Genomic DNA, 25,914 nt, shown 5'->3' on the forward strand with positions numbered 1-25,914 from the left:
TGTTCTAACAAGATTTTTTTTACAAAGTATGTTCCAGTAATCTTGACCTTTGACCTTTTGATCCAAAAGTCAACAAGGTTCTTGGGTCACTATGTCCCCAAGATAAAAATCATATATATCATCCTACTTTTAGAATTGAAACAGTAAATGCTTCATGGGCAAACTGAAAAGAATGTAATAAAAAAACAAACAAACAGACAAATAAATAAGTAAATGCTGAAACGATGGCTACAAGAATAGCATCTGTCCAGACCCAATTAGATGTGAGAGACTATATACTGACAAATACAGTAGTATGAATAAAAGAATGATGGAATAAAAAGACAAATGCATGGGGTGTCTTACCCGTGGAGGACGGCTGGGCCCGGAGCAAGTATGAGTCATCTGCATGGGGCTCCAGGTGAGAGTGGGTGGAGTTTTTCTCCAGCAGGGGCACCTGGCATTCCCTGATCGGTGGAGATGGTCCTGGGGAGGGGTGATGAGGGGCAGAGGAGGAGGAAGGAAGGGACGGTGGGAGCAGGGAGGAGGAAGAGGTTGGAGGGAGTGGGCGACCTGAAGGATATAGGAAAAGAAAGAGAGGCGAGGGCGTTATACAAAACAGATGACAATGACTGAGTGATACGTGAAGAAGAAAGGTTTCTGAGTTACATGGTTAACTTTGCAAAGTCAAACGAAAAGCCTATTTAGACAGGAAACAGAGACTTGTTGATTCTGTAACTCCACAATGTTGCAGGGACAACCCACTAAAAATGATACTGAGAACATTCCTTGGTTTGGTTTATTCATTTTTGTGAGTAATACACATTCAACAAGAATAATTGGGACTTACTTGCTCATAAACTCTGTTTCGTCATTAATTTGTCCTCTTTGTGTATAAAATAGAGTTTCTGTTCTTGCATTCTAAATAAGTATTTATTTTTATGAGATATGTTTATGTTGTCCTGACTTTACTTTGGAGTCATACATGAGGACCAAGCAAAAACAATGACATCTGAAGACAAAGTAGCAAAGGAAAAAGCATTTGGGGTGTCTTCAAGTCCACTTTCCTTTTACAATGGCTGTCAAAGGGTGTGAGGGGATCATTTGCAGGTGCAATTGCTACACTGTAAAAAAGTATCTGTTGTTTTTGAAGAAGAATTTGTGTGCTTGCTTATTTTTTATTTTTAATAAATTTACACACACACACACACACGCACACACCCTGCGGGTGAAACCAAAAACACTCCTTGGTTTCAATATCAAAAGTCACATGAATAATTTTACAATTTTGGTATCTACAGTTGCAGAAACTCAAGTTTTTTTTTTCTCTTTTGCAGATTCTTTTTCTTCAAAATTGTAAAATTATTCATGTGACTTTTGATATTGAAACCAAGGATATATATATATATATATATATATATATATATATATATATATATATATATATACACACACACACACAGGAAATACGAGGTCTATTAGATAAGAAACCGACACTTTTATTTTTTTTTTAACTATATGGATTTGAATGACGTGCGATTACACCAATCATGCTTGAACCCTCGTGCGCATGTGTGAGTTTTTTCACGTGTGTCAGTGACGTCATTTCCCTGTGGGCAGGCCTTGAGTGAGCTGTGGTCCCACCCTCTCGGCTGAATTCCTTTGTTTCACACGCTGCTCGAGACGGCGCGTTGCTTTATCAAAATTTTTTCTGGACCTGTGAGGAATATCCGAGTGGACACTATTCGAGAAATTATGCTGGTTTTCGGTGAAAAGTTTAACGGCTGATGAGAGACTATGGGGTGTTTCTGTCGGTGTAAGGACTTCCCACAGAGCAGGACGTCCTGCAGCGCTTCCAGGCGCCATCGTCGGCCTGTTTCGAGCTGAAAACATCCTAATTTAAGGCTTAATTCACCCAGGATGTCGTGAAGAAGATTCAGAAGAGGCCGGCATGAGGACTTTATGCGGACATTCCACTGTTTAAAGACATTTTTTAATGAAAGACTTGCGCGCAAATTCGCAGAGTCGTTTCCGTGACGACTCGGCAAATCTGTGTGCGCTGCGACAGGAAAAACACCTCCGTGTTGAAAGCCATTTGTAAAATTCAGGCGGCTTTTGATGGCTTTCAACAAGTGAGTAACTGAGAAATTGTTTAACAGCTTGGGCATGTTCCAACTTGCCCGTTAAGGTTTCCAACGGAGGTGTTTTTCCTGTCGCGACCCCCCGCGGTCGGGTCCGGCCCGACATGCGACTCTGCCCGCACGTTCTTTCATTACAAAATGTCCGTTAACAATGGAATGTCCGAATAAACTCCTCATGCCGACTTCTTCTGAAAGTTCTCTGTTCTCTGACGACTTCCTGGGTCAACAGAGCCTGAAATGTGGAAGTTTTCAACTTGAAACAGCGAGACGCTGCTGCATCGGAGCGCAGATCGCCGTCAGGCGCCGTGGGCCGTCCTTACGGCGACACTACCAGACCAAAATCTCTCATCAGCCGTTAAAATTTTTACCGAAAACCAGCTGAATTTATTGAATGGTGTCCACTCAGTTGTGCCTTACAGTTTTGAAAATTTTTTGATCAAACAAAGCAGCAGTCTCTGAGCCATTCCTAAACAATGAAAAAATCGACGAGAGGGTGGGCGACTCCTCACTCAAAGACTGCCCACAGGCGAATGACGTAACAGACAGGCGTGAAAAAACTCTCGCATGCCCACGAGGGTTCAAGCATGTCTGATGTAATCACACGTGATTCAAATCCATATGGTTTTTGAAAAAAATAATAAGGTCGGATACTTTTCTAATAGACCTTGTATATATATATATATATATATATATATATATATACACACACACAGGAAATATTGCATATTTATACTGCATTTTTACGGAATTATTCTTGCAGCCACAGCTGTCATTTTTTTCTGTAAAATTTCAGAATTTTTTTGTCTTCAGATTTTTTTTCCCCCTTTAACAGTGCCCCTGAGATGAAGCAGCTTCTATCCCATGTGCACTGCTGTCTACCTGATCTCCTTCCTAGCAGGATGAAACCAATATAAAAAAATTGTATAAACCACAGATGTTAAAATTTTCTATTTTCCTGTTTTTACTTTTATGTCATTGTTAGTTTTTGTTGACATTCCTGTTTCATTGTCTACTGTGTCATAAATACACATCCCTGTGCGTGTACCAGTAGACTGTATGTGCACTGTGACACTGGCTGTGTAAAGTAGGGTTGGGACAAATTGTCATAATAGTCCACAATGACTAGACAGTGCCTGAGCAATCTATTCATTTTCATGTCGTCATTTAATTTAGATTTTCCTGCAACACTGTCAAAAACAGAGACAGGGTTCCACTACAGAGCGTGCTTCACTGAGGACAGACATCAATCAGGAACCAGCAGCCATCATGAATCAATATCTTGCATCTCGTGCTACCTCAAGCATTTTGTTAATGCTGTGATTTCAATTTGTAGTTTTGTGGTTAAAAAAAGTCCATTTGGCATTCCACTGCTTTGATTTGACCTAATTAAATTGTAGGCTGGGTTAATTGTCAAGTAGTTGACTTGTCCATGAGTAATGGTACCCGAGTAGTTGACTAATGATTTCCATTGGTTGTTCCCAACCCCATTGTTAAGCGTACCTGAATACTACAGCACTTAAATAATAGAAAAAAAAAACAAAAAACTCAGCACTGACTTTAGACCAGGTCTATGGTGCAAATGCTGTAAATGAAATCACACCAATATACCCATGATGAGTGCAAGTACACATGCTACAGTACTGACACAACTTAAGTGTAGGGTGTGAAAACAACAACTGCACTGACTGGAAACTAACACTGACACAGTGCACAGCTTTGTGTCAGGTGGACTATATCTCCCTTTATGTTCTGAATAAATTATCGCTTTGCCTGCATTTAAATCAGCATGCTGGTTTAAAGACAAAATAAATACATGTAAATAGAAGTGTGGAGCTACAGTATGTTTTGATAAGTGGGTTTGGGTTGGATCATGAGTCTCAGCTCACACACTGGTCTGGGTCGAGAACTGCTTCAGTCAAAGCTGCAGTTAATTTGTCACTTGGGGTAAGATGTTGAACTTTGCAGATTTAAAACCTGAACATGTGCAGGATTCCATACAACATGAACCAAAGGACAAAAAAAAAAAAAAAAAAAAAAATGACAGCTTGAGTCTCAACAGGGATCTGGTTTCAAACAAACAAATCTGCTCATATATTAATTTTAGGCTTTATCATAATGACTGCGTGTACTCAGCTGAACTGACATTTAAAAAAAAAAAAAAATCCCATTCAAATTAATTATCTACAAAACCCTCCTGGAAATAATTCATTTAAAAACAGCCATTTATATTATTTTACTTTCGTTTGTATCACCACAAACAGAATTACTTATTGTGCTTTGGGTACATGCTGGACTTCTGCAGAAATGTAAATTGCATTGACCAGATGTTTGTCAGCACATACATCCATTGTACAGTTGCCCTCTACGAGTGTGTCAAAAAGAAAGTAAAGAGCCAAGTCTTTAAATAGTGCGAGCCATGGGATGCTTGGACACAATCAGGCTGTCCCATACACCAGAGAGAGGGAAGAGAGGGATGAAGAGAATTCACTCTACTCTCATATGGTTTGGAAACAAGGACAAAGACAAATCTAATAAATTCTATTTAGAGACGGCTCAAAATATAGAATACTTATTTCTGTCATATTTGCAGCTCAATCCATCAATAATACAGCAAGAATGAGGCCAATGAGTCCAGCCAATCCACCAAAGGACTCAAGTTATTACAACTACTAATTAGAAAGGAGACCAAAGACACTATGACACAGTAATAATCACTTGTTTTTTCAGCCTGGTTCTAGATCCAAAATGATAGCCCAGAGCGCTCGCTGTTTTCTTTAATAAAAAAGAAAAGTGAAAAAAGATAAAGAAAAAAATTGCAAAGGTAACATCTATCAGTATGTTTTACCCTTCAAAGTTAAAAACTTTATCCTTTTGTTCTTTCAATGTTTATCCATAAAATAGTAGATGGCACTTATATTTATTTTCATATGGTGCAATACAGAACAAAAACAGTGACACCTTGATTAAAATGAAAAGACATTTAGGGCCCCTTCACACATAGTGCAAAGTTTGGACGAAGTGCACACTTTATGCACATGATGCAGGAATCGTGTGCAAACCGTGTAATGTCATCCCTGCTTCCAAAGCCTCGTACACCTGTTGCTATATCTATTTGCGCACATAAGCGCCTAAAAGACAAAGTGTGTGCTGTGCGAACGCTTCGCACCCTCTCACGGCAAGTGCCGGCCAAATTCCAGGTGATAGGCGCGAACATCTAACACCGCTCGCATGGCATTTAGAAAATGTGTGGCCAGTCACACTCTTGGCATGACAACAGATTGCAGACAATCACTTTCGTACTTGCAAACAAATTGTGGAAGTCCTACACGAATGTGGTTTTGGTGTGTGTCTATTTGCTGTTATCAAGTGGACATAAATAAAAACATATATAACTGTGGCGATGTGCTGCAGCGAGCGAGCGCGTGCATGGCGCATACATGGACAGGATGCTCCCAGGTTGAAATGGACTGTCAGATCAGAACATGCAGCAGGCGATCTCACTGTCACGTCACCCACGTGAGCTCTGTTCCACATGATGCAGTGTCCTGCGTCCCGGTTGGAGACGCACCAGCAGATGTGGACATGAATGAGATGACTGAACTGCTCCTCATTCATGTAATTTCATGACTGTATGTCTGTGACCATGGGTCATTTACAGAGGAACACAACGGTCATACTTGTATTGCTCGCTTGATAAATGTGGTGTTTTTATATGGTGTGTGATTAAATTTTTTTTGTAATACTTCCTTGTCCTTCCTGATATGAAGCAGATTCCCGTAGCTTTCAAAGAACAGCTCCGTAGCTAGTGGTAAAGTCGCTGACTGGCAATCAGAGCTTTTGAAAGGCGCAAGTTCACACCCAGTGGGTGGTGTGAGGTTTTCTTTTTTTTTTATAAAAAAATTATTCCATATAAGCGGCGTGATGTGGTCCCACAGGTACCGGCTGGTTTTTATTTTTTTATTTATTTCATATAAGCGGCGCAATGTGGTTCCACGCATACCAGCTGGTTTTATTTTTTTATTTATTTCACATAAGGGGCGCGATGTGGTCCCACAGGTACCAGCTGGTTTTTATTTTTTTATTTATTTCACATAAGCGGCGCGATGTGGTCCCACAGGTACCGGCTGGTTTTTATTATTTTATTTATTTCACATAAGCGGCGCGATGTGGTCCCACAGGTACCGGCTGGTTTTATTATTTTTTTTTATTTCACATAAGCAGTGCAATGTGGTTCCAGGCATACCAGCTGGTTTTATTTTTTTTTATTTATTTCACATAAGCGCTGTGATGTGGTCCCACAGGTACCGGCTGGTTTATATTATTTTATTTATTTCACATAAGCGGCGCGATGTGGTCCCACAGGTACCGGCTGGTTTTTATTATTTTTTTATTTCACATAAGCAGTGCAATGTGGTTCCAGGCATACCAGCTGGTTTTAATTTTTTTATTTATTTCACATAAGTGGCGCGATGTGGTTCCACAGGTACCGGCTGATGCCATGTGCTGCACCTAGTTCCTTCTCGAAAGACACCGGCGCGTGCACGAACTCTCACTCCTGCCCGTCGGCGCAATGTTTTGCGGTGCGCTAACTTCAAACTGTTTTGCGCTGTTTCGCCGTAATCGCCCAGACGTCAACCAAACTTCGCACTATGTGTCAAGGGGCTCTTATTGTAGTCACCCTGCAATCAAAACGCAAACTGGCCATGACAGAGGAGAAATAGTGGGTGGAGTAGTAAGTATACTCAAGTTAAAAATCCAATTATTACCATTAAAAAAAGCAAGACTCAAGTAAATGTCCAATGAACATTCCCATTTGAGAATCTTACTTCAAGTAAAAGCTACTTTCTTTAAACCTAGATGTGGGTTGTTCTAACAAAGATTCTAAAACTAAGGTCTAATGTGTGTATGTGTGTGTATACTTGTACTTTATACTTTAGTCAGAATTACGTAAACAGCAACGTTGTATTATTGGTCAAACTTTGAGGCATAGCTGATGTGCTGACAGTCAGAAAATATCACACACAATACCTGCTCTCAGCTTGGAAATGCTTCCGACCCTTTCTATATGGAGTTTGCATGTTCTTCCCATGTCTGTCTGGGTTTCCTCCGGGCACTCCAGTTTTCTCCCACAGCCAAAAACATGGTTATTTAGGATCTGCTCCTTTCCCTGCCCCTGACCATGGCAGCGTCTCTGCATCTGGAGTTGGTCCCTGGGTGCTGGACTATGGCTGCTCACTGCTCCTAGTGGTTGGGTTGAGTCTAACTGTAATTAGGATGGGTTAAATGCATGACAATAAAGGCTCTTTACTTATTTATTTTCCCTTTAATTGCCATTTGGGTTCAGCAGTCCTAACTGTTGTAGTGCACAGTGTGGCATACGTACAGTAGTTAAGGAAAAAGTGGATTACTGGATTCAAAAATTGCTACCCTAAGAGTAGGAATACAGTTTTTTAAGTGCTCAATCCTGTCTAATATATATATATATATATATATATATATATATATATATATATATATATATATATATACACACACACACACACACACAAATAATGACAATGAAGTCTCTTTACTCTCTTTACTTATTTATTTCACCTTTAATTGCCATTTGGGTTCAGCAGTCCTAACTGTTGTGAGGTTGTAGTGGACAGTGTAACACCGTGTGGCATATGTAAAGTAGTTAAGGAAAAAGTAGATTACTGGATTCAAAAATTGCTACCCTAAGAGTAGGAATACAGTTTTTTATATTGTGTGTATATATATATATATATATATATATATATATATATATATATATATATATATATATATATATATATATATAGTTGACACATGAATCTCTCCTTATATAATGATGCAATATGTGTCCAGATACATAAGCTACAATACAGTTCATGGACAGTACTTTTTTCATGAAGGAACAATTCAATTCAGTGCGATTGATGCAACCTGATGCAATTCTTTGCTGAATGTCGACATTCCCTTTCCATGATAAATTAGAGTAAGCCAAAACTGGCTTTGCTTCAAAGTAAAGTTTGCAGAGTAAAATATAGTCTCCCGTGTTTGGATTGGTCCCAGTCCAAATAGAGTTAAATGCACTCTATTATAGAGTGAAATCAGCTCCATTGTCTTGTCAAATCAAGTTTTCATCTCCAATAAGAGTCATTCACAGCATAATAGAGTTGATTTTACATTATGACAGAGTTGATTTAGCACTGTGATAGAGTATATTTAAATCTATTTGGACTGGGATCAAATGTAGTCCTGGCAGAGTATATTTTACTCTGCAAAACGTTCCCTTCAAAAACATATTGCATAAAAGACAAGGGATCTTCAGTTTTTTTTTTTTTTTTTCTGCTGTGCTGTAGCTTCTTGGCGCTGCCTCTGCTTGCTTTTTATTCACCACTGGAGGCAGCAACACATAGTGTAGCAGAAAACACTGAATAGAAGAAGCTCAGAAGAAGAATCCAGGCATTTTTAGCCTGTTAGCACAGCATAAATTGCGGTGTGCATAAATTACTCTGAGTCTCTTGATGTTTTGATGATGATTCAAGCCCACTGTGTAAAGACGAGGCACTGCTGCATCAACCAGACGCGACGTAGACATGCAACAGCGCAGGAGTAAAAATGAGCATTTAACAATCGTCCTAACAGACTTTCCCGTTCTGATCCCACGAGAGCCTCATGTTCCCTTACGGGAATTTGAAGATGCGTAACAGCTTCACTCAATTGATTCATTAAAATCCAACCATCGACCGGTTTGTTCATACTGTATTTAAATCCATCCTGGAGTCTGTAAATTGATGTAGTCATACTGTTTACTTTAAAAACATTTCCCAATTCATATAAGTTAATCATTACACCCCTAGTTATCACCTTTCCCTAGAAGCAACTTTTTAGGGCTATGGTGTAATTATTAGACTTACAAGGGAAACTGTAATAGGGAGCGAGCGGGAGATCCAATCTGTGTAGACATCAAAGAAACACTGAGGCTAGACTCTCTGAGTAAAGGGCATTAATCATGCTATTAAGAGACACAAAACAAGTTTGCCATTCAGGCTATACAGAGATAGATTTGATAGAAAGAGGGGCAGAGTAATACCTCCATCCTCTGTCCAAAATGCTCCAGCTCACAGCCTTGCATCATGGAAACCAGAGCTTGGATCGATCCACCGGCCCACATTAACTACACCCCAGAGAGATGCTAGCCTTGTCTTCTGTTTAGGTATGTGTGTGTGCGTGCGCGTGCGTGTGTGTCCGGCCAATCTCATCAGAGCAAACAGAGAAAAATGGATAAACAACAGCAGAGCAAACACTGTATCCAACAGGAGGGAAAAGAGGAGAGGAAGGGAGGAACGGAGGGAGACGGATGGGGAGTGAGGCAACAAGGTCACAGAGGTAAACGGGGGAAATGATGGACAGCCAGAAAGGGATGGAGGACGAAGAAAAGAGGACAGTCCAGAAGCTATGAGCTGACAAATGTGATTGCCAATAAAAACAAAAATGAGGAAGAAGGCAATAGACAGAGGTGATTAGGAGGGCACTGAACATGTGAGCATGTCAAAGGAGGAGGAAAAAAGAGGAAAGGCAGAGGGGAAATAAGCCAAGGACCCACACAAACGATTGATCTAAATGGATCAATCACTCACTCTAATTGATGCGAGAAGTAGTTGAGCTATTTGCATCTTTAATGAGAGCATTGGTGACATGAAAAAGCAAGCAGCACACCTTTCAGTCCGCTCTATTACCATAGCGTGTTTTCTTAATTGCATGCGTATACAAGCATGTGCACGACAACTCGTGTGCATAAGGCATGCCTGTTGGACTGCAGCAGTTATTAATATTTTAAATCATTTTAATTACCAAAAAAGGAAAAATTGCACTAGTTGGCCAAAAGCAATTAAGGGAACTTTAATCTCCTTAGCAATTATGCTGTGGGGCATCCAGTCATTTCTGCCCGCTACATTTCTAGAAAGGTCAGTCGAAATTGCTTTGTGTTATTAGAACAAAGACTGGGCGACGGGCTCACGTGGTTTTCACGCAACTTTTTGCTCAGTGCCATCCTTCAGATGCCTCCTTGGCCATCTGAAGGTAGTGTCCAGACCTCCTTTGCCCGCTCGTCCGCCACTCAGAACATCTACAGTTCTCTCACAAGTGTTGATTAGTGTGAAAAATGAGGGTATGACAATTGCTGATCATTTTAATGAGGTTGTTGCATGAGCGTGTGAGCATTGTGCTATTGTTTGTGAGTCATGCACAAACAACAGTGATGCTGTTTCTCCACGAAGTTGTTCTGCGGCGTTAAATGCCGTTATCCATCAAGAGTAACTCTGGGGGTTGACTGTTTAACTACTCCTCTCCATTCTTGACATCTCTCCTCTGACTGTCCTTGCCTCTATTTCTGTCCATCCATCCATCCAACCATCCATTCGTCCATCCATCTGGCCGAGGTGAGGTGCGCTAGGCCAAACGGAGCGGAGTGGAGCGATGGAAAGGAGCGACAGCTGGAGCCCAGTCAGACAAGCAGAGACAAATTACCTCTCTAACGAGAGCCATTCATCATCGCTTCATCTCTCCCTTCTTTCATCCCCCTGTTCTTCCACACCTCAATGTGAAACGTGGTGCACCTGGACGGTGGGAACGCAACTACGGAAATGCACCACTAAGCGACTTCTCATTCAGGTCCTGATTCAATCGGCACGCGTTGCGGTTACAGAACAGAACGGGAGGGAAACAACGAGATGAGGCAGATGCGAAACTGACTGAATGGGTGAAAAAGGGAGAAAAAAGAACGAGAGAGAGCACGACACACCCATGCTGGCACACACAGAGACTCATTACCATGGCTGCTGTCAGCACAGATGTTGGACTGAGGGGGAGCTGTCAGTCAGTTTGAGCGCGTATGTGTGTGTGTGTGTATGTGTGATTGTGTCTGACAGTGATCTGAGGGCTATTTAGTGATGACAGCTGCTGACACAAAGGACCTCTCTTCTCTATTTATCTATACAGTGAAGTCTGTCTCCTCCATCTCATCTTCCTGTTCCCCCTCCTTTCTTCTCAAATCCTCGCCTCCCCTCTCCTCTTATTCATGTCTTTTTAGGATTTCACATTAAGCCCGACTGTGGGACGGCGCACACCTGTTGTCGTCTGCATGCACGAGCGTGTGCAACAAATAGAAAGGCTCATCATCCCCCATGACCTCACCCCCCTCCATTTGTTCTGTAATCAGTGCCAACACAAAAATAATGACATGAGTGAAAAAGGGAAGGAAGAAATAAGAGGATGATTCAACAGATGCTTCTTAATGAATAAAGTTGGGTTTTTCACAGTCTGGAGAAAGGATTATATCACTTTCTCTTTCTTTAGCGTGGAACAGAAAGTGTGGGTTGTTCTCTGCCCTAAAGTTTTCCTCTCCTCACTCTTTCATTTTGTTTGCATCAGACCATTGCTGCAGGCCTACAGGAGCTCCTCTTCCAAAACAGACAGCTTCTCCCTGCATAAACAGCCTGCAGATGAGGATGGAGACCATTTGTGGACACAAAAAAACAGAATCTAGGTAACGGTACCTGAGCCAGCACCAGGTGTTTTTTCTACACCCTTATGTGGCGGTAACATGTGGGCATGTTATTTTCCCATTTGTGTATCCGTGTGTGTGTGTAAGCAACCTAAATCAAAGGATTTTGATCTGAATTAGACTCAACCACGTATGTGGACTGACTGAGGGTCAACCAGGGACAAAGTGATTTCATTGTGAGAAAAATCGCTTCAAAGTCAAAGTCACAGACCCTGTGCTGAATGTAGTTTTTATATGAGACATTTATAATTTGATATGGAGGTGCATTCCTGTATTGTCCAGCAGGTGCCACTGTTCACCAGGTGGCAGCGCAGCATGCGATGCGTTCCTTTTGGAATACATCCTTCCTTTCCTTTTGTGTCCTTGTTGGACACAAACTTTTTGTCACCCTCCTTACACTTCTTGAGTGTTGTTAGAAGGAAAGGTGATGTAACACAGCGGTAAACATACCACTGTCCCAGCTTTTTTGAAATGTGTTGCAGGCATCCATTTCAAAATGAGCAAATATTTGCACAAAAACAACAAAGTTTAGCAGTTTGAACATTAAATATCTTGTCTTTGTGGTGTATTCAATTGAATATAGGTTGAAGAGGACTTGTAAATCATTGTATTCTGTTTTTATTTACATTTTACACAACGTTGGAACTGGGGTTGTAGTTTTGCCTGTTTGACTCTTTTACTTCTTACAGAAATATTTTTCCTTTTCTTTTTTAAATTGTTCTTTATGTACCAACAACACCAGATCAAATTCCTTGTATGTGAGAAGTTACTTGGCAATAAATTTGATTCTGATTCATGTGGACTCCGGAACAACATTCAAAACACTGGTGGTTTAACAGGAGGGGACGTGATGGTCTTTTGGGGAGGTGATAGTCTAGTGGCTAAAGCGCTGGGCTTGAGCAGAGGATCCCTGGCCCTTGGGCAAGGTCCTTAATCCCCTATTTGCTCCTGGTGTGTAGTGAGCGCCTTGTATGGCAGCAGGTGAATGTGAGGCATTATTGTAAAGCGCTTTGAGCATCTGATGCAGATGGAAAAGCGCTATATATATACTTAATGGATTCAAAATGTTTCAAATGGGTGCTTTAAAGTAGCCATTGCTAATTTGTAGTACCAACATAAAATTTTGGCACCATCCCCAACTCCACGCTCTTTCCTTTAATTCTGGTTTTACTTTCCAATTCATATATTTTGGCTCATATGTGGGCCACAGTAAAGAAAGAGAGAGAGCATGACACACCCCTGACACACCCATGCTTCCATGAATTTGTTGGAAATTAATTTATAGACCCTCATCAAAAATGAGTATTTTGAGTTCACCAGCAGTAACTTACAGTAACAATGAAAAACTTGTGGCACCGGGTTTGTTTTGTGCTTCTCTTGTCTTTCGTCTCAAATTGATCCAGGTATCAGCATCACGTTTCTCCCCATGGTTGCTAATTGAACTACACTCATGAGCTGATTTTATCATGAGGGTGAAGCAAACATCATTGGAATATTGCATGGGAAAAAACTGATTTTGGGATTTATCACCAACCTTGTTCCTGGAGGGCACCTGCCCTGCATGTTTTCTAACTCTTCCTGTTCCACTCAGGCAATTAACTCTATCAGGTGTACTCAGCCAATCAAGAGCTGGAAAACACCAGTTTCAAAAAATCAGGTGTGACTTGAGTAGGTAGACATGGAGAACATGCAGGGCAGGTGCCTTTCAGGAACAGGGTTGGTGACCCCAATGCATCAAAGTTTACCAGGAACTGATCAATTGTAAATTGGTAAGTTACAAGATGATACCATTTTTTTTTTTTTTTTAGGTACAGTCAACTCCATAATGGAGCTGAAATGAAACAATCAAGCTATGCTTAAAGTATAGATTCTGATTTTATTCAATGTGCTGAACAAAAATAATGCATTTACTAATTAGGAAAACAGAACACATTAACTTGAATTTGATTAACGGGGCAGATCCAGGTTCCCCCCCCCCCCCCCCCCCCCCCCACTTTCTTTAACATTGCAAGATGACTGAGTGATTGGTGATTTAGCAGATTTCAATCAATTACTCAGAAATGAATACACAGACTGTCATAAAAACGGACATTTCAGCAATATATTTAGTTTAATGCACACCAGGGATATCCCAATCCATCTTTTTTTGTCCCAGATCCCAAGCCGAGCCATTTAATATTAAGTATCCACCAATACAGAGTTTGGATCCATTATTTGTATTGTCGTAGATATTACATTTATACAAAACACACAGGAAAATTAAAATGACTCCAATGTATTTGTTTGGCAATTGAGCAGCTGTACAATGTGTTAAGAAAAAAAAAAAAACCTTGGATCCAAGCCTTAATCTTTTCTATTTAGTTTACAAAACAATGTAAATAGACACTTTTTAGACGACTTGTCAAGTCCACTTTGTGCAGCATTGTTTTAGTAAAACAAAAACACTCTGCCAAATATTAATTGTGCAACATTTTTGTTTGTTAAAACATTTTTATTATTTTTACTATTATTATTATTATTATTATTATTATTATTATTATTATTATTATTATTATATGCACAAAATTTTAAAAGCATACCTTTACTTGGAGGGGCAGTGAGGGGGGCCTTCTGACCCTTGTCCCCTCTGGCTATGGACATATTCATTGTCTGGTACAAGGTAGCAAATGCAGACAAGATGACGAGACAAACATTTTATGTGGAAACTGCTACCTGATTGACCAGTAAGAAATGTTGACATGCACCATCCCTCAGGAACAGACTTGGTGCATATGTGAAGCAATGGGGAGTCAAAATTTGCCATTAAAATGTGCACTACAGTGCTGCTGGTGAAGCAGCAGCAAGCACTGACCAAGCCATGCCTGACTCCCTGTTATTGCTCAGTCTGCACTGTGCTTATGAAACAGTGAGATGGAATGCACACTTTGATGATATATATATATATATATATATATATATATATATATATATATATATATATATATATATTTTTTTTTTTACTAAAATAGACATGTTGAATATTTGAAACAAAGGGGAATGTAAATATGCTTTAACTATGTACATCATGGTCAACCACTGACAGTGCCGCTTCATACCACACTTATGGTATGAAGCGATTTGTGTAAATTATGTTCATTTTATCCAGCATGATTCCAATTTCTTTGATCAGATCCCTGTATAGATACAGATTTTATGGCTCTAAATATGAATTTTTAGGGGTTCATTTATATTGGATGAGTGTAAGTTAACAAACTGAGCTAGAAACCTGCAAGTCTGTTTTTTCCCCCACACATTCTATGAGCAAACAAAAACACCAGATTTATTTCTGATGCAGGGAGCACAACAAAATCATTAAAGAAAGATTTTCATATCAATGTTCTCATTACACCAAGGGATGTACTTAATTCTTAGTAAAAATACTTATGTTGTCCAGGAAAACTGCTTGCTTTTAACCCCTTAACGCCTATTGTCGCATATATGCTACAATATTTGACTCAAATATGCAACATACTAAATTGACCAGTATGCCTGTTGTCACAAATTTGCAACATACCATTATTATTATTATGACATTATAACATAAAGTCATTACCAAAATACCAAAATTACTATTTATTTTTTGTGAAAACGTGAAATGAATAATCTCAACATTATTTACCATCTACTTAAAGGCAAAAACACACACAAAACATTTTTTTATATACAGCTATATAAATTCAGGTGTTAAGGGGTTAATACAAATCATCACTTTTATAGCCACTTTTCTTCAGACAAATCGAGGATGGATCCTCCTGACTGTTATTATTTAAATAGGGGAAAAAAACAGTTGCTAACATCTGCTTTCCCTCTAAATGCATTAATATTTTGAAATTCAAATAAGTTATATGACGACATGTTAACTCATCTCCACCCGACTTCAAACTCTTCTTCAAATTTGTATTTCTTTTGCTCTCCATTGCATCAACCTAAAGCAAGCAGACAAAAACTGTCTTTAATCTGACAAGCCCATGCAGTCCTCCTCCAAATAGCACTAATTATAACAAAGGTTAATGATCAAACTTTATCAGATTAAAAAAAAATGCAAGCAGTTGCATAGAAACTGAACTGAAAGACTTCTTTGAAAGGAATGATTCGAAACGAAAACATTTATTAGTAGATAGATGATTAGATAAAGAAAGAACATCTCAAAGACCTTCACCATGTTCCATCTTTTCAATGGCAAATCAAACCCTCCTTTACTGAAAGATGCCATTTAATGACCGTGAGGCCATTCAGAAATAATATATCCTGATGATTAGATTCCTTTTAACAATATCCTTTGAACGTCAGATAACAGTGTGCACAGGAATAGTGGAGGCCAATTAAATAGTGATATTAACAGAACTTTGAGGGCACAAAATTTGTGAATTGAACAACAATGTCGTTAATGTTGTTGGTCTAATCTGCACCTCTATGTCAAAGATACAGCAGAACATAGCCGTCATTGTGGTCGACAAAGCAGCTGCAAGGAACACAAACTGTCTCATGAGAGTCCTGACCAGGGCCACTAAATTACACAGAGTGAAAGACGGTGCGTGCGTGCGCTAATAGGTACTGTGGCGCATAAAGAAAACTGCGTCTGACACAAACATCTTGTCTGAGTAATGTCAACATATGGTTCAGAAGCTTCGCTCCCCACTCCTCTCCTTGCTCGAGTGGCTGTTTTTTATTTTGAGGAGAAGATAGAACCTGACACGGAGGAATGAACTCAGCCTGTTTGACCCTGACGCACAAATGCAGTGCTCCAACGATCTGCATCTGTTGATTGAAACACGCCCCCCGTTGCTGGGAAGCGCGAGTGTCCGTGGCTGTACATAGCATTAGGATGCTACAGCACACCCGCATTGTCCGTTGTCAGAGATGTCCACCACATAACTTGGGGCAACCGCAGAGGCTGCATTACCATATAAATTACATCCATGTTGTTGGTGCTGCTGTGGATTGATGGTATTGTTATGGATTCTACGCAGTGGACCCTCATTGAAAACAATCAAAATAAATAGCCTCCCCCTCTCACGTAAATGCAAACGTGCATGCGTGTGGACTTGCAAGTGAGCCCGCAGGCGCACACACACCTGCATCTAGATGTGGAAATACATACATAAAGCATGCACACAAACTCATAACCCCAGGTGCACAGGGACACAAACCCATCCTCCGAGCACGCTCGGTAACGGCTGAAAAGAAAAGCTGTGCAAAGAGGGAGATCTGTGAATATGTTTGTGCTCACATGGAGGACTGTGAAAAACCTTTAATATAGCAGCCATTTGTGTTCAATAGACTGTCCAATGCCATTTTATGGCTCAATTTAATAACAGTACAAACACTGAAGAACAGAAAAACAAGATGCAGTATAACACAGTACCCTGGCCAGTCCTGTTCTTAGATCCTGGCAAATGGCAAATTCTCCATCTAAAACACTCACATCCTCATTTTTCTGGGTCCAATTTGACATATATCACCTACATTTTTTTCTATTGCTTATTGCACTCACTAAAAGCTTACGTTTCACTCCACTGTACCACATTTGGGGAGGACTTGCATCATCTTTTCCTGGTTCTGTTTGTCACTTGAAGTTTAACAGAATGACAAAAAAGCCAGAATTGCATTGCAAAAGCATGACAGTGAGTTTATACTTTGTGCCACCAGAGGAGGGCTTTTAAACATGGTGGAGAAAAGAAGCATACCAACAAAACTATGAGGGCTCCATAGTGACATGGGCAACATGGACTGACTTCTGCTAATTTGGTGTAGGGATATATGGGGCAGTTCTTGCAGATTTAGACTTCATGAAAATGCATGCATGCGTGCACGCATGCATGCATTAAAATAAATTAATCATTAAAATAATAATGCTTTGCAAAGACGTTAGATTTATTTTGCTTTTGCATGTTTGCTATTGTGACAACAGCAGGGCTGTGAAATGAAAATTGTGAAATCCGAAGAAAATTTGCAGGGGGTCTGGAAGGGTGGGGAGCTGGGGTTTAGGGCCTGCTGGGCCCCAGAAACCAAATAAATTTTGTATCTAATGATACATTTTCAGCATCTCATATATATATATATATATATATATATATATATATATATATATATATATATATATATATATATATATATATATATATACACTCAACAAAAATATAAACGCAACACTTTTGGTTTTGCTCCCATTTTGTATGAGATGAACTCAAAGATCTAAAACTTTTTCCACATACACAATATCACCATTTCCCTCAAATATTGTTCACAAACCAGTCTAAATCTGTGATAGTGAGCACTTCTCCTTTGCTGAGATAATCCATCCCACCTCACAGGTGTGCCATATCAAGATGCTGATTAGACACCATGATTAGTGCACAGGTGTGCCTTAGACTGCCCACAATAAAAGGCCACTCTGAAAGGTGCAGTTTTATCACACAGCACAATGCCACAGATGTCGCAAGATTTGAGGGAGCGTGCAATTGGCATGCTGACAGCAGGAATGTCAACCAGAGCTGTTGCTCGTGTATTGAATGTTCATTTCTCTACCATAAGCCGTCTCCAAAGGCGTTTCAGAGAATTTGGCAGTACATCCAACCAGCCTCACAACCGCAGACCACGTGTAACCACACCAGCCCAGAACCTCCACATCCAGCATGTCCACCTCCAAGATATGTCATTCAAAGCGCATATTAAACAAATATGTAGGACTGCCTTTTTGCATTTACGCAATATCTCTAAAATCAGAAAGGTCTTGTCTCAGAGTGATGCTGAAAAACTAATTCATGCATTTATTTCCTCTAGGCTGGACTATTGTAATTCTTTATTATCAGGTTGTCCTAAAAGTTCCCTAAAAAGCCTTCAGTTAATTCAAAATGCTGCAGCTAGAGTACTGACGGGGACTAGCAGGAGAGAGCATATCTCACCCGTGTTGGCCTCTCTTCATTGGCTTCCTGTTAATTCTAGAATAGAATTTAAAATTCTTCTTCTTACTTATAAGGTTTTGAATAATCAGGTCCCATCTTATCTCAGGGACCTCGTAGTACCATATCACCCTAATAGAGCGCTTCGCTCTCAGACTGCAGGCTTACTTGTAGTTCCTAGGGTTTGTAAGAGTAGAATGGGAGGCAGAGCCTTCAGCTTTCAGGCTCCTCTCCTGTGGAACCAGCTCCCAATTCAGATCAGGGAGACAGACACCCTCTCTACTTTTAAGATTAGGCTTAAAACTTTCCTTTTCGCTAAGGCTTATAGTTAGGGCTGGATCGGGTGACCCTGGACTATCCCTTGGTTATGCTGCTTTAGACGTAGACTGTGGGGGGGTTCCCATGATGCACTGTTTCTTTCTCTTTTTGCTCTGTATGCATCACTCCACATTTAATCATTAGTGATCGATCTCTGCCCCCCTCCACAGCATGTCTTTTTCCTGGTTCTTTCCCTCAGCCCCAACCAGTCTCAGCAGAAGACTGCCCCTCCCTGAGCCTGGTTCTGCTGGAGGTTTCTTCCTGTTAAGAGGGAGTTTTTCCTTCCCACTGTTGCCAAGTGCTTGCTCACAGGGGGTCGTTTTGACCGTTGGGGTTTTTCATGATTGTTGTATGGCCTTGCCTTACAATATAAAGCGCCTTGGGGCAACTGTTTGTTGTGATTTGGCGCTATATAAAAAAAAAGTTGATTGATTGATTGAAGATCATCTGAGACCAGCCACTCGGACAGCTGCTGGAACAATCGGTTTGCATAACCAAAGAATTTCTGCACAAACTGTCAGAAATCGTCTCAGGGAAGCTCATCTGCATGCTCGTCGTCCTCATCGGGGTCTCGACCTGACTCCAGTTCGCCGTCGTAACCGACTTGAGTGGGCAAATGCTCACATTCGCTGGCGTTTGGCACATTGGAGAGGTGTTCTCTTCACAGATGATGCGAAGGAGATGTGTTGCACTGCATGAGGCAAATGGTGGTCACACCAGATACTGACTGGTATCCCCCCCCAATAAAACAAAACTGCACCTTTCAGAGTGGCCTTTTATTGTGGGCAGTCTAAGGCACACCTGTGCACTAATCATGGTGTCTAATCAGCATCTTGATATGGCACACCTGTGAGGTGGGATGGATTATCTCAGCAAAGGAGAAGTGCTCACTATCACAGATTTAGACTGGTTTGTGAACAATATTTGAGGGAAATGGTGATATTGTGTATGTGGAAAAAGTTTTAGATCTTTGAGTTCATCTCATACAAAATGGGAGCAAAACCAAAAGTGTTGCGTTTATATTTTTGTTGAGTATATATATATATATATATATATATCAGATTGCAATAGCCAATCACAGATTAGCCTTTCTGTCCATCATTTATGTGTATTTTGGCATGCTTGGAGCCAGAAAGTTATGTTGGATCCAAAAAGGCTAGGACCAAAAGCGTTAGAGCTTACTGCCAGCAGCTACCCAATCAGAGCACGGCATGCAATTATTCATGATATGACATCACTAATGATGTAGCGGAGGTCAGGAACTTGCTGACAGATGCCGGTTGAAAAATGGCAACAAACATGTCAACAACAGCAGAAAATCGTCTGCCAGCGAGGTTTGCTGAGTTCACAGAGGAGGAACTGGTGGAAATATTGAACTCCAAGGATGGCAAAAACACTAAGAAGGTAGACAAGCACGCTACTGACGTTTTAGAAGCATTCATATGCTGTTCACAACAAAATAATTTGATCTAATTTACTTGAATCTTTGTTGTTTGCTTAATTTCGGAGGGGGGTGGAGAACATAACAATTGATGGATGGCAAGTCGTCCAATATAGAGAAATATTGGATTCAGAAAAGTTATATTACGCCTCGTCCAATATATTACGCCTCGTCCAATATAACTGTTCTTCATCCAATATTTCTCAATGTTGGACTCCTTACCATCCATTATTTGTATAATATATATATATATATATATATATATATATATATATATATATATATATATATATAAATTCAATCCAGCGCCAATTCCACTGATTCTTGTTTTTATTAAACTTTTTCAAACTGTGTTAATCGCCATCTTCTCTCTGTTCGACATCGCTCCGTCACACAGACATGCTGCAAAATTCTTATTTTAAAATCTTGATGGCTCTTAAAGTCTGCGATGTCCACATGGTATGTTTACCTTGGAGCAGGCAGAGTGCATCGCCATAGCAACCAACCAGTCCCACTTTACGACAACTATCTCAACAGCCACGCTTTGAGAGAGGGATTTTTCTGCACTGACTTCCGTGGATCCGAGGACACAGATTTATATCTGTTGTACAAATAAATGTGAGTGGACTCATAAAACTTGCACGATGTCGTAAAAAGAAAAGGCATTTTAAAACCCTAGCCAGGTGCTACTACATAGTAAGTAAAGTGTGATGTTTGCTACCTGACCTGAGTACCACGTGAACTGTAAAAATAAGGGCTCCAGTGAGCGGGTTGTGATCTAATATATAAGGCTGACCTTGTGTGCATGTTCGCGCATGTATGCTTTCAACCTAAGGGTCCCAGAGATCTCCCCCTTGGTGCCCCCAGTCACCATGCGCTGAGCATCAACTGTCTAAATTTGTACCACTGCATTCAACTGGCTTAGCTTTGGCTTGATCAGTTTGCTAAATAAATTAGGACATTTTCAGTGAAGCATGTCTGTTATGATGATATTGCATTTGGAAATAAAAAAAACCCACCAGCTGTGTTGCTGATATAAATATCTTACTACAGTGGGATTTTGGTGAATAGAATATTGTCAGTTCTGCTTTCAAAATGACACTGCAAAATTTATAATTTATGTAGATCAAATATAGGCATCATGGTGGTTTAGTGGTTAGCACTGTTGCCTCACAGTCAGAAGGTCATGGCTTTGATTTCCACATGTGGCCTTTCTGTGTGGAGTTTGCATGTGCTCCCTGTGTTTGCATGGGTTCCCTCTGGGTGTTCTGGCTTCCTCCCACATCTAAAGACATGCAAGTTAGGTGGACTGGAAACTTTAAATTGTCTGCAGGAGTGTGGGCAGGTGTGAATGTGTTTCTTTGTCTATATGTGGCCCTGAGACAGACTGGCATCCTGTCCAGGGTCTACCCCGCCTCATGACCTATGACTGCTGGGATAGGCTCCACCCCCCGTGACCCTTAATCACTGTAAGCGGTTGCAGTAAATAGATGGATAGATCAAATATAGCTATGTTTTTTATGGCTGATTGGTTAGGGTAAGGATATGAAAAAGAGCCAGCTGATGTGGACAAAACTACAAAAAAAAAACACCACAACAACTCTGTGCCGCTGCTGGGTGATGAAGAAACACAATAATCAATACTCAGTTGAGTAAAAGCAGGCTCTTTAGAGACCCTTAGTGAAATCTGAGCATCATCAAATCCAAACTCATTCAAGATACACTCATTGGGAATCTCCAGATCAATTTTGGTGAAAACCACTAAGGGATAATAAAATAAATGGAGAATAAATATTAATGATACAAATTAAACAATATATTAAATTCAATTTTGTTGGATTTTTGTTCAAACAACCATCTCCAGGGTTTACAGAGCATTGCCTGAAAAAAAGAAGATATCCAATGAGAGGTAGTGGTGTGGACAAAAATGCTTTGTTGATGTCAGAAGAGAATGGGCAGACTGGTTGAATGGGTAACTGTGTGGTGTGATTATGTCAATATGGACCAACATCTCTGAGGACTGTTTCCAACACCTTGTTGAATCTATGCCACGAAGAATTCCGGCAGTTCTGAAGACAAAAGGTGTCCAACATGGTCCTAGCAAGGTGTACCTAATAAAGTAGTCGGTGAGTGTAATGTCCCACAATAGGGAATCAAGGTGTTTTGATAAGCTTAGAATGAGCCCTTCATATCTACCGTACATGGGAGTGGACCCCCCCATGTGGAAACAGTAGCCCTAAAGGGACATGCTTACTCCTTCGTCCACATTTTGCAGCACAGCCAGAAGATTGATGAGAAAGAAGAGGAATCAGTGGTTATTTTTCTATGTGGAGGTGATGGTCTAGTGGTTAAGTGTTGGGCTTCAGGAGGATCCTCGGTTAAATTCCCAGCCAGACTGGAGAATCACTAAGGACCCTTGGGCAAGATCCTTAGTCCCCTAGTTACTTCCAGTGTATAGTGAGCGCCTTGTATGGTAGCACCCTGACATCGGTGTGTGAATGGGTGAATGTGAGGCATAATTGTAAAATGCCTTGGAAAAGCGCTATATAACTGCAGTCCATTTACCATTTAGATACCACCTACTGGTAGGCTAACAAGTTTAAGAACCCTCGGTTTTGTGAAATGGAGGATCGCACATATTGCTCATCACAAGACAAGGCAATGCAGCACGAATCTCTGTTGCCGAAGAAGTGAAAGCATGATGGGAAGCAGAACCAGCGACGGCATAATTTAATGTGCAACCTGACCACTATGTGATGCTAACATCCTACACACGGTAGCTTTAAATAGTAGTCATGAAGCTGAAATGAAATGTTTGCACATAGTATATGCACCACACAGACACACACACAAAATATAAATCAGTTGTGAGAATTTTTCCTACTGCCTAGTTGCAGAACAACACATTTTTTGATGAGTAGAAAACACCATCCCCACTGTCCTCACTCCTCACAGCACACGCTGCATTTACATTCTGATTTTGAATGTTCCTTCTGGGATATTTTGGTAGACGAGGCTCATGAAAAAACAAAACTACGTTACCCACAATCAGCCAACATGTGAAAGAACCGCCGTCATCAAGAACTGAATGCATACAGAATGACTCGCGCAGCGAGAAAAATTGCACGCTCTCACAAGAGCACGCAGATTGCACACGGAACAACATGGATGCACACACAGGTGGCTACACAAATACCTACTCCACACAGCGGGACCCCGCTGAAATAACCGGCAATTGCTGGTTGCCATGACAATTTTGTTCTGTAAAAAGTGCAAGAAAGAAAACAGCTGAAAACCAACAAAAGAAAGCATGAAAAGATTTGAAAAAGAACGGCGGGAGGAAGAGCCTTGCGGTGAAAACAAAAAGAGCTTCACAAGTGCTTTGGATTTGTTTGGCGTGCAGATCTGCTGGTTTGTGACCTTGTGAGTTGATGGACAACGTGTTTTTATTGTGATCTCATGATTTTACAGCGTTTCAATGAAGTGCTTTTTTGTTCAGTGGTACTGTGTTCTTCTGCAATCATGCAAATGAGCACATGTGCACACACGTTCGGTGTCGCCACCATCCTGCGACTGTGATGCGCCTGTAGCTGCTGGAAAACGATTGCGCGACTGCCTGTTGCTGAGAAAATCCTCTCCTCTCTTTGATGTCGGAACGTGTTCTGCACCCTCTATTTATAGCAAACTACAGGGGGAAAAAACAACAGAGCAAAAACACACCAAGCAATATTGTAGTCTCACTAACCAGCGTAATGTTGAGTGTGGCTTTCTCTCTCAAGGTGAACGGTTTGGCGCCTCCACTCTTTGGGCCAAATTCACAGAGCTTAATTCACATGCTTTCTACACATTAGAGATGTATTATTGATCACAGAGACACGCCAGCATGAAAGCGTGCTTTGCCTGTCATCTCGGTTGCACATTATGTTCATCTCCCCTCGTGCACGTGCATCAGAGGGAAAATTGCACAAATAATGCGAGTAGATATGAAACGGTCAGATTTACTGTGGAGCAATTTTGGGAAATTTTGCACCTTAAAAAACGAAATACAGTATAACAGGTGAAAGTTTAGGCCACCAAAATTCAATCATGGGAAAACAAGTGCTGAATTGGCAAAGAACAACAGGGCAGAAACCAATAATAAATGAAAGCATAAGCAAAAGGAAAGCAGAGAAGTAAACAAAAATGGTAACAATATTTTGATAAGACAAATGTTGTGAATTTTCAAATGTTCATGTCTTTGAAGATAATGTCCTAAGGTATTAATTTAGTGACACATCCTTGATTATTTTGTATTTCTATCAATATTTTCTTATTAGTAGGCATCCAATTTATTTTCTCAGTGAAACCTCAGTTAATGGAAATTGTCATAGTATATATATATATATATATATATATATATATATATATATATATATATATATATATATATATATATATATATATATATATGTGTGTGTTTTGGAGCTCAGACAAATCCCACCACTGAGCTGCACCTTCTGAGATTTTCACTGCCTGCAAAACGCGCTTGAGGGGGGCGGGCCTAATCATTGATTGCATCATTAGCTGCTGCTTTAGTTAATCAGATGTTAATTACATGCAGATTGCGAGTTCAAAGGGACTGAAAGGTGAAGCGAAAACTTGTGGCGGGCTTTTGCCCCAAATGTGATTCAGGTCCACTATCTCCTCCTCCTGTGCGTTGGTGCTTGTGACTGTGCAGCGAGAGGAGAGCAGAAAGAAGTGGTAGGGGATTACCACGCACGCCTCGGCGTTTTGAAGTGGCTGCTGCTTTGGTCGCGTGGATGTGACAGGTATATGTCGCGCCGTAGTGTGCTGAGGTCTTTCTCTGCTTATTAAGAAATCGTACACACACACACACACATGCATGTGAACATATAAAAATGCAAATAGAGCTTACCTTAAAACGTAATCGTCATACCGCCTTACAATTAGCACACCTTGCATCAGCTGACTCAGAGGAATACGGACGTCCCGGCGCTGATGGGCTTCACATACAGTTGTGCATCCAGGTGTACGCCTGAGTGTGCATGTCTGAGTGCTTGTTTGTGTGCACGTTTTGCACAAACACTCTCTTGCAAACGTGATGCAACTCTCCAAGGCACGACCTTGCAAACCTATCCGGCTCATAAACAGTTGTGCCCAGCCGGGCAGACACACGCACACACACACACACAAAAAGACTTTGAGGGGTGAAGACAGACAGCACACTTAGGCTGTCTCACCCTCCATCATGAACCTTGGAGACAATAATAAATTCTAATCTTTTAGGACAAAGCCAAGTCAGTCAGTGTAAGCAGAGAGAGTCGAATGAGATTTTTAATTACTGCATGACCCGGGGTATATTAGCGCATATTAATGAGGATCATTAACCTAGAGGTAACTAAGACCCCTCCTCCTTAACTACAACTGATAGCACCTCTGCTGTCTGACACTCAAGTATCACTGGGTGCACGTGTGAGTTTTTAAAAGGGATGTTGAACAGATGGCTCATTCTGCTGCAAT

The 25,914-nt window shown here is 40.6% G+C and overlaps 1 protein-coding gene across 1 annotated transcript in view; it reads right to left on the minus strand.

Moving 5' to 3' along the window:
• tenm2 (teneurin transmembrane protein 2) overlaps positions 1 to 25,914 on the minus strand; it is an 899,715-nt gene that overhangs the window by 282,421 nt on the left and 591,380 nt on the right. The window contains 1 exon segment of the mRNA XM_034181532.1: positions 346 to 552. Coding sequence (XP_034037423.1) covers positions 346 to 552 — 207 coding nt within the window.

This window comes from Thalassophryne amazonica, chromosome 11 (assembly GCF_902500255.1).
Source record: "Thalassophryne amazonica chromosome 11, fThaAma1.1, whole genome shotgun sequence".
Lineage (NCBI taxonomy): Eukaryota > Metazoa > Chordata > Actinopteri > Batrachoidiformes > Batrachoididae > Thalassophryne > Thalassophryne amazonica.